The following is a 13,714-nucleotide window of genomic DNA, read 5'->3' as shown; positions in this document are numbered from 1 at the left end:
CCCCCCCTCTCTCTCTCTCTCTCTCTCTCTCTCTCTCTCTATATATATATATATATATATATATATATATATTCTTTCTCTCTCTATATATATATATGTATATATATATGTATATACATATATATGTATGTATGCATATATATACACATATATATGTGATATATATATATATACACACACACACACGCACACACAATAAAAATAAAATATTTTAGAATAATTTTTTTTACCTTTTTGTAAGCCCCAACATGCTCTAATATAAGACATTCTCCTGTATACGCCCTACTTTACAAGTTAAAATTTATTAATTTTTCTGAAAAGATCAAGAATAAATCCCTACAAATAATCATAAATGACATATGCTTTCAAAACTAGACGAGTGGATGCCGGGTGTGGTCCTCCCAACACCTCTAGGAAGTGTGCGCTTGCTGTGGAGAGGAAACCCGGAGACAGACGGACTAGTCACTTGGCCACACAAAGGGTTAGAACCCACACAAGAACGCTGCTGCTGCTGACGGCAGCTCCGGTAACATTTCCTAGAGGTCATCCTCTGGGCTTACCATTAATTTGAAGCTCTCATCAGCACAAAACTGGATGCATTTCAAGATACTCTTTGATTTCTAGAAGAGAAAACGTGGCACATTATTTCCAAAAGAAAAGCCGTTGAGGAGTCATCATTAAAACCTCTTCATGATTCTTGATAAACGTTCATTGACTGTTTCCACCAATGAACATGGAGGGATTTATACAATCCAGTGACCATAATGTCAAAAGCAAAGTGTTTCTATAAAAATGAGGTTCCCCCTCCCCCCCAGGGACTAGTTTTACCTTCACGACAATGTAGTACAGCCTCTGCTCTGACATATCCCACTGAGCCCAAACAAAATCCTCAGCTATTCTGTCTCTTGGGAGATGACCAGAATTTGTGATTACCTAGAGGCAAAAAAAAAAAAAAAAAGATTTTGTAAGCAACTATTTGTCAAGAGCATCTGAAATCTTGATTTCATGTATTGTATCTCTGAGACACGTGTAAATGTTTTTGTTATTAGCCCTTCTCCCACACTCAAAATAAACAGACTTTCCAAAAACATTTTAGGACATGTCTTATGTCTTATTCCCAAGTGGTCTATGCTATTTTATTCTTCCTAACTGAACAGACGTCCTGGGTCCACCAAAGGCAAGAACACACCTACCCCAAATCAACAACTACCTCAGTAGATGCTCCATGGCTCCCTACTGTGGAAGGGAGCTCCTCTCCTCAGTCTACCTCTGCAGACAAAGCCTTCACCCAAGACTAGGGCAACCCTCAGGCCGGAGGTGGGGGACACTGCAATGGCCCAGGTGAGCCATAAGCCAACTTGTGGCTCTGGTCATTATTTTTACCTTCATGTTTTCCAGTGTATGGAGCCATTGCCCAGTGATCAGCAATGCTACCTCTCCTCATTCAAAGTTAGACTGAGGCCTTATTGCCTCTCGGCCTTTTGGGCAAGTTCAAGTGTTGTTTCTGACTCAGGCCTTACCTCCTGAACGAAATTGAAAGCTCATTCCAGCTCCCCTAGATGAAGGCAAGCCTCCTCACCTCTGTATGCCTGCGGTGCTTTGACATGCTCTGTACAGTTACATCTTAGCTAATCCACACACCCTGCCCATGAGCATGTATTCATCCACAGGACCTCTCCGTTTCCATGTCTTGATTGTTTCTAGCATGTAAGAGTGCACAAGAAATGCTTCCTGAGCCAGGCCTTTAATCCCAGCACTCGGGAGGCAGAGGTAGGATCGCCATGAGTTCGAGGCCACCCTGAGACTACTATAGTGAATTACATGTCAGCCTAAGCAAGAGCAAGTCCCTACCTCTAAAAACAAAACAAAACAAAACAAAAGCAAACAAAAATCTTGAAATGAAGATAAAGAGCTAAGTATACATGAGTGTAAAATATCTACTTACTAATGAACAAAATCAGAGAACAAAATTAGAAAGCAAAGGATTCCAGAGACCATGCAATTTAACCCTTCTATTTTACAAGTGGGAAAACCAACATTCCAAGAGGTTACAGTAGGTTGCCCAGCTAGAAAACTTAGAATTAGGATATCTGCCATTCTGATAAAACATTTTTGATATATTAGCTAATTTGACAGAAGGGACAAATTTGTCAGAAAGATTATTTCAAGATACAGACTAAATACTGAACAATTTTTATTTATTTTTATTTTTGTTTTATTATTTTTTGTTTGTTTTTTTGAGGTAGGGTTTCACTCTGTCTCAGGCTGACCTGGAATTCACTATGTAGTCTCAGGGTGGCCTCGAACTCTCGGCAATCCTCCTACCTCTGCCTCCCAAGTGCTGGGATTAAAGGTGTGCGCCACCACACCCAGAAAGCACTGAATAAAATTTTAATATCAGAATCTTATAAAAATTGTCATGATAAGAATAACCCAATAAAAATAGGTAGGGATATAACCAATTTTCAGAATAGAAAATTTAGTCAGTAAGCAGACAAGATGCCCAAACTCACTAACATTAAAGAAATACAGACTAAGAATAGTAAGATATCAAAGTATATCCAAAAATGGGGGGAACTTAAGAGAGAAATTCACCTATTGCTGATACTTTCATATTTTGCATGTAAAACTAGGTGTCTGGAAAGTAAGCTAGCATGAGATTTATTAAATGCATGTATTCATAAATCCAATAATCCTACCTAGAGGATTTAGCTCAAAGAAATGTAGCAATGCATAATGGTATAGACAAGAAATGTTGGAAATGACTTGTAATGTACAAACAAATAAAAACCCTCTCATATAAAGTGAATTTCCATCATCCGTGGTAGAATGGCTGAAAAATCATGGACATCCATGCTGGAAACTATTACGGACTTCCAAAGAGGAGGAACTGAAACCATTCTACTTGACTTGTGGGAATTCCACAAAGAACTTAGTAACAAACCAAGAGGTGGGGGTAGAAAATTATATAAATGTGAAAAAACTAAAAGGATATAAGATAAACGAGCCATTAACACCATGTAAAACTAATGAACTGGGAGGCAAACACTTGCTGAGAGAAAAAAAAAAATGGAGCTGAAAGGCTCCATTTCACAGGAGAGGTGGAAGACAGAAATGGAAAAAGGTAATCCCAGTTTAAATGCCATGATTTCATTTGTTATATGTGTATATGAATAAAAATTAGAAACATAGGGGCTGGAAAGATGGTTCAGTGGTAGCTAGCAAAGCCTCAGGATTGGGTTCAATTCCCCCATGCCCACATAAACCAGAGGCACAAAGGGACACATGCATCTGGAGTTTGCAGTGACAAGAGGTTCTGGCACGCCCATTCCTGCTCTCTCATTCTCTTTTATCATTCATTGATCCATTCTCTTTCTCCTTACAAGTAAACAAAAAATATTATTTCATATTTGATTTATTTGAGAGAGAGAAAGAAAGAAAGAAATGAACATGCCAGGGCCTCTAGCTACTGCAATCAAACTCCAGATGTATGTGCCACCTTGTGCATCTGGCTTCACATGGGTCCTGGGGAACTGAACCTGGAACCTTTGACTTTGCGAGCAAGCACCTTAACTGCTAAGCCATCTCTCTAGCCCATAAAATTATTTTTTAAAAAAAGAAAGGTACTTTTCTGCCAACTAATCTATCTGCTCTGGATGTAGTAAGTAAACAAGTAAATGCAAAAGCAGCAGGTAACAATTCTGTTTTGGTGAAAACAATTGGTTCCTCATGCATGGACCTTGAGCCATATACAGGTCTTCATGAGCAAGAAGAGAATCAGTGGAGTGATTCCTACAATTGCCATTGTAACCTCAGGAGACAGAGACTGGGGACTAAGGCAAAAGGGCAGGAGACAATACACTCCTCCATATGTCTTTGTTTTGTTTCACATACATATAGGAAGACTATTATTCCAAAGGCATTAAATAAAGAAAATGTTTTGTATCAATACAATTAATCTATCTTTAAGTCTAGAAACATAATTCCTTATTTTAAAAAAAAAAAAACTTTGAAGCCAAAAGAATTTCAAACTTTACCACTCTGTTTCCATCTTCTTGGGTGACTCGGATATGAAATTGCTCAATATCTGTTTTAAATTAAAAAAAGACAAAGAAATACAATTTAACCTTTAGGAAAAGCATCAGTGCTCTTACTAATAGCTGTGAACACGTGTTTACAATAGTAACACGGATTAAACACCTGGCTGCAGAACAGTATTGCCATATGTCATAATCTTACTCTAGACACACAGTAAAACCCACGGCTCCCTCTCAACAGTTTGTTCCAAAGCCCGCATTGACTTTTCTCTTTAATACTGATAATACGTGAAGCAGTTAGCTCTTCTAATCCCTCTCTTCTTTTTTATTTATTATTTGACAGAGAAAGGTGAGAGAGAGAGAGAATGGGCGTGTAGGGCCTCTAGCCACTACAAATAAACTTCAGATGTGTGTGCCCCCTTGTGCATCTGGCTAACGTGGGACCTGGGGAATCGAACCTGGGTCCTTTGGCTTTGCTGGCAAGCGCCTTAACCGCTAAGCTATCTCTCCAGCCCTGACCCCTTTCTTCTTGGGAAAAAAAAAAAAAAAAAAAAAAAACGTATTTGCCTCTCCTATACCATCAGTTTTATACAGAGCTAACTAGGGCTCATTTAGCACAGTTTATCCTCAATTTCCAAAGACCAAATTCATATTTGCATGAATACAGATCATTATATAAAGTGACTGGGAGAGGCATTTTTAATTTTTATTTGAGAGAAAGAGACAGATAGTGCATGCCAGGGCTTTCAGTCACTGCAAATGAACTCCAGAGGCATGTGCTCCCTTGTACACCTGGCTTACATGGGTCCTGAGGAATTCGAACCTGGGTCCTTCAGCCTTGCAAGCAAGTGCCTTAATCACTAAGCCATCTCTCCATCCCTGGGAGAGGCATTGTCACAGGAGTTGGCATCACATAAACACAATCCTGAACACTTTAATTTGTAGGATGTCCCTTATTAGTAACAATTTAGATTTAGTCTCTTACAGTTTGGGTAGGTAGAACCAGCAAATGGTAAGACAGAAATTAAGTTATGAGCATAAGGATTAAACACAAGTCTAACCCTTTAAGCATGCCCTTACAGCCATAAATAAAGCTTCAGTTTTGCCTTATAACATGGAAGACAACTTGCTATAAAATTCCAGTGACTTTTGGCCTTATTCCATCCCAAATTTAAAAACATCACAGAAGGACATGACCTCCTATATCACAATCTTATTTGCTTCTACTTGAACTTGGCCCTGTTATGTATCCTCAGACCTGCCCCAGAATTCTTCTAGCTGCCAAAGCCTCCCCTTCTTTCCACCAAGTCACTCTCCTTGTACCACGGTTATCTAGAGTCTGACCGACATCCTGAAGGCAAAAACAGCCTGCGCGACTGTTCTACAAACATTCCACCAGGCGACAAAATTGGAAGCCACGTACACAAAAACCCACTATTCCCAACATAAGGAAGCTGCACAGAGCCTGAGGGAATAAGAGTTTCTGAGGGTGATGGCGATGGTGAGGGGCAAAGGAAAAGCTCTTCCATAGGAATTAGAATTGTTGGGGATAAGGGTGATGGGGGGGGCGGGGGGAGCTCTTCCACAGGAATTCTAGGTCTCAAATTGTGAGTAGACCCTTGGCAATGGCAAAGATAGCTAAAATAGTCAGTTATGGCGCACGTACCTTAGAGGACTATGCAATAGTCACACACCCCTATTTACCACCAAAAAGTACACTTACATTTCTCTTCTGAGATCAGTAACAGGTGGTTCTGCGAAAGAGGGCGACTTTCAACATGTGGGTAGAGAAACTGGAGAAAGGAAGTTAAAACAACATTAAGCAGCAACCTTGTTTCACAGGCACTTCAAAAGTTGTGTTTCGGGGGCTGGAGAGATGGCGTAGCGGTTAAGCGCTTGCCTGTGAAGCCTAAGGACCCCGGTTCGAGGCTCGGTTCCCAGGTCCCACGTTAGCCAGATGCACAAGGGGGCGCACGCGTCTGGAGTTCGTTTGCAGAGGCTGGAAGCCCTGGCGCGCCCATTCTCTCTCTCTCCCTCTATCTGTCTTTCTCTCTGTGTCTGTCGCTCTCAAATAAATAAATAAAAATTTTTTTAAAAAAAAAGTTGTGTTTGGCCACTGTACTGTTCCATGCCACACAAGGGACCAGGAACCAGAGAGTACTTTAAGGGAAACACACATGTGCACACACAGCACACTCCCCCCCACACACACACACAGGGAGGAGGAACGCTTTTGGACTTCCATTTTCTCAAGAGAGGTCAGTCTTAGGTACAACATCACCATTCATTGAAACAGTAAGACCATCTCTAAGGATAGCACTACCTGCTGAGACTTGCTCCCGAGCCCAGTCAGAAGCAATGCAAGCAACATGCATACATTACAAAAAAAAAAAAAGTGGTTAATATACTTTGTTGGGCAGCTAACCCTAGTAGATAATTGGAGAATCAAGTCAACATACTCCCTGGTCCAACTTCCAAAGTCCCACATCCAAAAGACACAGCGCAGCGTGACCAGGGACTTTCCAAGAAAGGACAAGGAATCATGGTGTGGCTTGTGGAGGAAGATTCACACACCTCCCATATAAGCTCCACTGTGCATCTGCCCACAGCACAAAGCAGGCAGGCCGTGCTGCAAAGCCTCAGCCAGTAGCCGTGATAATGAAGGAAAAATGTCATCACATAATGCCAATGACTTAGTCTTTCCATCATCAAAATGGTGAAAATACTTTTAAAACATTACAAAAATGCATAAGCATTTAAGGCTCAGTTTTATAGTTATTGGCCTCACTAAAACCTAGAATTTTTTTTTGAAAATAAAAATTACTTAGGGTCATTACTACTCATAATAAAAATAAAATAGATTGGGCCAGGCGTGGTGGCACATGCCTTTAATCCCAGCACTCAGGAGGCAGAGGTAGGAGGATCGCCATAAGTTCGAGGCCACCCTGAGAACACATAGTGAATTCCAGGTCAGTCTGGGCTAGAGTGATACCTCGAAAAACAAAAATAAATAAATAAAAATACAAGAGATTGGGACTGGAGAGATGTCTCAGTGGTTAAGGCACTTGCCTGCAAAACCTAAGAACCCAGGTTTGATTCCCTAGTACCCAAATAAAGCCAGATGTACAAGGTGACTCATGTGTCTGGAGTTTGTTTACAGTGGCTAGAGACCCTGGCATGCTTATTCTCTGCCTCTTTCTCTTTCAAATAAATATTTAATTTTTAAAAAATAAAAAATAGATCAATTTCTTCAACATAACTGCAGTTGAATTTACCTTTCAGAACTGAAAAGCAAGCCATTAGCTATGTAACATTTTCCTCAGCTATAACCTTAGAAATATAGAATCTGACTACAAAATAATCCAGAGTTCATTGTTCCTGATTTGTAAAAATATACACAGACAGGAAACCCTGGTGAGGAAAAGTAGAACAGAGAAGCACCACATAAATTATGATAGGGCAAGTGTTCAGTGGTTCAAAATAAAGAGCTGTTCGTTCAGAAGACAGGATAGCCTCCTGAGCCGTCAGAGGGGGCCAGGGCATGGGTAAGACTGCCAACCTCTTAGCCTTGGCCTAGTCTTTACATGGCAACCAGTGAGAATTTGATCTTAAAAGGCCCATGTTAGCCAGGCATGATGTCATGTGCCTTTAATCCCAGAACTCAGCATACTGAGGATTGCCATGAGTTCAAAGATAACTTTGGTGAGTGTGAAACACTGCCCTCTCCGCCCCCCCACCCCAAAAAGAAGAAAAGAAATAACAAGAGCCACATAGGTAGTAATTGTGTTTGTGTTAGGAGGTGGTCCTAGAGTAATGCCTGAGTGATAAAACATAAATAAACTTCAAATACAACTCTCTGAAAGCATTCAGGGTGGTTCTTTTGCATTCTCGTCCATTCTAAATAGGAATCTGCACAGATGTTGTGTGTATTTAGAGAAACACCTATCTTCACAAAAATGAAGTTAGATCATGAGGATGGCTGTCACCGGGAACGGGTGACGTCACTGCATAGAGGGTGCATATCTGTATCTGGAAAAAGCACTCAGACAGCAGGAATCCTCACAGGGCACCACGTGGGAATCCAAGCACCACCCCAACACCATCCTGCTGAAATTCCTTTCTGTCAGTGACCAAGACGGCCCGTGCAAGCAGGGGAATGCCACTGGAGGGCACCAGGGGTGTCTGGGGTGAAAAGGAGAGCGCAAGCACATGCCCAGTGCAAGACCAGCCTCAGCGGGCCATGGGATGGCCCTTCTGTGTGCCAGGGAGAGGGAGAAGGCAGAGATGTGTCATGGGATGGAGGCTTGGGCAAGAGGAGTGGGATAAGGAGCTTAGATGTGCCCACGGAATGGGCACAGGTTTTGTTTCATTTGGCAACTTGACGCTGCCAAGTGTTACACACTGTTAGCTTATTCAAATAGCATAGATTTCAGCATTTTAACGAGTTGAAATTACACAACTTCAAGTAGCTTGTCATCTAGCTGCAATGCTGAAGTGGCGTGTGTTTGTCGCCCTTCTCCCCTTCCTTAGGCTCTGCTTCTCTTCGGTTGCCCAAATCCTTTAATACTGTCCCCATGATTTGCCTGGGGTGGGGATGTTGAGGAAGTCCAAAACCAAGCCAGAAAAAGGGACGTGTGCTCCGTTTTCCAGTCACCCCTGCATATAACATTGGTATATATAACAAAGTGGAATCCTAGGGGAAAGAAAGAAACACCGTCACCAGCTCCAAGCCAGGCCTTGACTGGAAGCACCTGTCACTATAAGGAAATTCCACAGCTGGGAGGACGGGCTGACGGGGTGCCCAGGGCAGAGGACAGTCAAGCCCTCTCCTAACCCAGGGCAAAGGCAGCCCTGTTGGCAGCAGGCTAGGGCCGGGCGTGTCCTCAGGGTAGACCAGTTGACCTCAGGTTGACCAAAATGTAGCAGAATGTAAAATCAGGTACAGGGAAATGATGATGCAGGACGCAGGATGGTCAGGAACTGTTGGTCCTCATTAGCTGTGGTAGCTATGTTCTGGAAGCCACCAGACACCCTGCATACAAAGCACTGAACTTGCTCCCTGGGCATACACAGGCTATGTTCCCACAAGCCTGGGGTTCACACGCGAACATGGGCAGAGGCCACAGGACAACCTCAGGCGTTCTCTTCTGCTGCTCCTCCACCTTTCCTTTGAATAGTTTTCCACTGAGCTGGAGCTGCAATTTTTTCAGTTAAACTGGTTGACCAGACAGAGCCCAGCAATCTTCCCGTCTCCACCTCAACACTGGGCTTACAGGCATGCACAGCCAAGTAAGGGTTCTAGAGATGAAACTCAGGCTCTCGGGCAGGAGAGATTGCCTAGTGGTTAAGGCACGTGCCTGCAAAGCCTAAGGACCCAGGTTTGACTCACCAGAACCCACATAAGCCAGCTGCACAAGGGGACACATATGTCTGGAGTCCGATTACAGCAACTAGAGACCCTGGCATGCCAACTGTCTCTCTCTCGCTCGCTCCCCACCCCCCTTTCTCTCTCTCTCTCTCATAAAAAACTCAGGTGCTCATGCTTGCATAGTAAATTCTCTTACCAGCTGAAGCATCTCCCCATAACCTTATCTCATGCATGTTTCTGTTTAAATTCACCTGCTGTCATGTATTCTGTTGATCTGTTGACATTGAGCCTACAGCCCACAGCTCTTTAACTCAGGCCTGAATGAAAGGAAGCTTCCTAAGTAACATCATGGCCTTTTACTCTTAGGAGCACCAGACAATAGTGATGCTAGGAAGCCATTTTAACAGTAAAATCACAAAAAGACGCCAGGACCCTGATACTGGACGGTGACAGCGCTGCCTGCCTCTAGTATGAGAGCTGGAACAAGGCACAGCAATGCCATGTTCAACTGCGGAAGGGAACGTGTAAGCCAGGTGACTCAGGTGTTCTCACCTTCCACCCATGTCTGCAGATGCCTGTCAGAGGGCCGCGGGAATTCATTCTGTGTTACAAGCAAGTTTCAGTGTGAGAATTCACAAGCATGGGTCGCCAGGCCACCTTCAGGTACACAAAGTTGCTACTACATTGACCCAATGTTGGTAAATTCAGGGATTTATTGAGCAGTGGATTCACAGTGTGGGTTTTTTTTTTGTTTGTTTGTTTTTTGTTTTTTGGGTTTTTTTTTTTTGAGGTAGGGTCTCATTCTAATTCAGGCTGACATGGAATTCACTATGTAGTCTCAGGGTGGCCTCAAACTCACTGTGATCTGCCTACCTCTGCCTCCCGAGTGCTGGGATTGAAGGTGGGCACCACCACGCCTGGCTTATTTTTTTATTTGAGAGAGAAAGAGGTGGTAGGGGGCGGGGGAGAATGGGCACACCAAGGCATCCAGCCACTGCAAATGAACTCCAAATGCATGTGCCCCCTTGTGCATCTGGCTTACATAGGTCCTGGGGAAATTGAACCTGGGTCCTTTGGCATTGTAGGCAAGCACCTGAACTGCTCAGCCATCTCTCCAGCCCTGCAAATGTGTTTGAATACCTGATACCTAGGTGCAGCAGCATCAGAACAGATAGCTCTGAGATCTTAACTTTCACATTTGCAGGTTGCCTTGAAGATTAAATCCAACGTGTGTGAAAGCGTTTTATAAACAAATACCTTTCCCCGTAGGTTTCACGCCTTTTTAATAATTTTTATGGGGGGGCTAAGAGTGAGTTGGCACACCAGGGTCGCCAGCGAGTGCAATCAAAAGCCAGATGAATATGCCACCTTGTGCACTTACGTCACTGTGTGTCTGGCTTATGTGAGACCTAGAGAGTCGAACACTGGTCATTAGGCTTCCCAGGCAAGTGCCTTAACCATTCAGCCATCTCTCCAGCCGATTTCACACCTTCTGATAATGAGATGAGAGACAGATGACAAGCTTACTTACCTGTACCCAAATACAGCTGTCCACTGCTTTTAGAACCTTCACATTGTTAACGGGATGTATCTCCGCCAGCAAAGTTAAACAGTTTGACCCTAAGAGAAAAGGTGGCTTTTAATAATGAAGACTGGAGTATTGTGCATTATATTTTCTAAAACAAAGGAAGAATAATTCCTGGTATAATATATATAACATTTTTAATTTATTTATTAAAGGCAGGCAGAGGGGGAGAGAGAGAATGAGAATGGGCATGCTAGCCACTGCAAACGAACTCCAGATGCATGTACCACCATGTGCATCTGGCTTACGTGGGACCTGGAGAATCGAACCTGGGTCCTTGGGCTTCACGGGCATATGTTTTAACCACTAAGCCATCTCTCTAGCCCATACTATATATTTTTTTCCTGGTATATAAATATGATATACTTAATTTATATTTTTCCTAGTTGAAAGATTGCAAAATTTAATTATGAGAATCAAGCAGTCGTTATTAGTCACAGCAATCTACTTTGATAACTCTGATGTGTACAGATGCTAGTTTTTAAATAAAGGTGATAAATACCAACTCAACTTTGATAACACTATTCAGGATCTACATAAACCCAATTCTGGACATAGTTCAATGCACAAGGCAAAGAGGATGACAGTGTAATAATCACAGATAATTAAACCAAAGGCAGAATTTCCAAAAAAAGTTAGTAACAATAAATTGTCTTTTTAAATGTCTAACACTACATAAAAAGTAATCTATTTTCTACCTAAGATCAAAATTAAGTTTCCTTTTTCCTATCTAAATGTACTCTTTAGCATTGAAGTAAATCTGAATTCATTTGATATACTCTTCTAAAACTTTTTTAACCTGCTTTAGAAATTCCCATGTCACACTTAAAATTATCTGAAGGAAAACTGTAAATAATTTCTATCAGGTTAGCAGACCTAAAATGGGACCATAAAACTACTAATAATGTGAAAATAAAAAGGTGCTCATTTGTACAAAGTTTCTGAATGGGCAATATGTAATGAGATGACATATATATATATATGAATGAATCACAGAGTTAAGAAATCAAGTTTACTTCAAGAAAACCCATTCTATGGAATTTCAAAGGGGAAAGAAAGTATGGGGGTGGGGAGGGAGAGAATTACCATGGGATTTTTTTTATAATCATGGAAAATGTTAATAAATATTTAAAAATTAAAAAAAAGAAAAGAAAACCCATTCTATTCTCTTTGGAGGAGAGGTTGCAAAATAACAATGTATAACAAAAATATGTAAAAAGCTCCAAAACAAAGCATTAGCCTTACATGACAAAAACTGAAACTTAAATTAAAAAGTAGCTGAGCATGGTGATGCACGCCTTTAATCCCAGCACTCAGGAGGCCGGGATAGAAGGATCACTGCAAATTAGAGGCCAGCCTGAGACTACATAGGGAATTCCAGGTCAGCCAGGGCTACAGTGAGTCCTGACCTCAAAAAAAAAAAAAAAAAAAAATTAAAAATAAACCCAACTAGATCATTATTATGGCCATGTAGCTTTCTGTTGGGGTGAGGAAGTGGGTTTTTGCTGAGGTGATAACCATATCTTTACTCTTGCCCTTTAACAAACTAATCAGAAAGCCACTTCCAGATCGGCCTTTCTTGTGGCAATCTTTGGCAACGCCTCCAAATCTTGAAAGCAAAAGAACCTCCTAAAGCGAATGGGATGAAGACGCTGGAGAGAAGTACAGAAGCTCGTCGCAGAGCAGGTGGCGAGCAAGAAAATATTCTAAGGAAAGCTGAGCGGTCGTCTACCCTCAAAAGACACAGAAAATGGGCCAGGCACGGTGGCACACGCCTTTAATCCCAGCACTCGGGAGGCAGAGGTAGGAGGATCACTGTGAGTTCAAGGCCACCCTGAGACTACAGAGTGAATTCCAGGTCAGCCTGGGCTAGAGTGAGACCCCACCCCAAAAAAACAATAAATAAATAAATAAATAAATAAATAAATAAATAAATAAATAAATAATGGAGATAGCACACGCATCTGTAGTTCATTTGCAGTGGCTAGAGGCCCAATGTACCCATCTTCTCTCTCTCCCCTTCCTCTCTCCCTCCATCTCTAACAAATAAATAAAAACTTTTTAAAAATTAAAATGAGAAAGCCTCACAAGGCAGAGGTCAGAGTGTCTAAACTGAACAGGTTCCTGCCCATCCCCAGCCACTGTTAGCATAGCTTCCCAGGTGCTACCAATGTCTCCGTCTCAAACATCCGCTATTCAGCTGTCACCCCAACTCTGCGACACAGTGACAAGTACTGTTTGAGTATGAAGACATAAACAACTTCTAATGCACAGGCATATGGTTAGTGACAACGCCCATCAGTCAGTCAGGGGGTGGGTGCCCCTCAGGAGCAGTGGCACAGCCCCACCGAGAACCACCCACTTAACCCTTAGTATCACCTCTCAAAAAACGTCATCCAACAGGTTCACAGTGGAAGAAGCCCATGGGCAGAGGCTAGAAGAGGTTCACCAGAGAGTGCCACATTCGAGTCAAAGGTTCCTCTTTCTTAAGCGTGAAGCCAAGAAAAGAAGTGGTTACCACAAATCTGAGTCCTCAAGACTCATAATTAGGTTCTTTCTCAACTACTGTGTTTAGAATAATAATGTACGATTTGGGGAAGGCACAGCAACCCGGAATCAATTCCAGTTTTCAATACTGAAGAAAGTAACCTGAAAGCATTGGTTTTATGTTAAAAAAGCTATAGAGGGACTAGAGAGATAGGCTTCCCAGGCAAGCGTCTTAAC

General features: G+C 42.1%; 1 protein-coding gene across 1 annotated transcript in view; it reads right to left on the bottom strand.

Moving 5' to 3' along the window:
• The window catches only part of LOC101600703 (gamma-secretase activating protein), a 94,831-nt gene that overhangs the window by 55,539 nt on the left and 25,578 nt on the right, over positions 1 to 13,714 (bottom strand). Inside the window, exons 6-10 of the mRNA XM_045136165.1 lie at positions 10,937 to 11,025; positions 5,761 to 5,830; positions 4,038 to 4,087; positions 829 to 933; positions 561 to 620 (exon numbers count right to left, since the gene is read on the bottom strand). Of these exons, the coding sequence (XP_044992100.1) occupies positions 561 to 620; positions 829 to 933; positions 4,038 to 4,087; positions 5,761 to 5,830; positions 10,937 to 11,025 (374 nt within the window). The remainder of the gene's footprint in view (positions 1 to 560; positions 621 to 828; positions 934 to 4,037; positions 4,088 to 5,760; positions 5,831 to 10,936; positions 11,026 to 13,714) is intronic.

Source organism: Jaculus jaculus, chromosome 16 (assembly GCF_020740685.1).
Source record: "Jaculus jaculus isolate mJacJac1 chromosome 16, mJacJac1.mat.Y.cur, whole genome shotgun sequence".
NCBI lineage: Eukaryota > Metazoa > Chordata > Mammalia > Rodentia > Dipodidae > Jaculus > Jaculus jaculus.
Note: the sequence above shows the minus strand (reverse complement) of the source record. Positions and strands in the feature narration are given on the sequence as shown.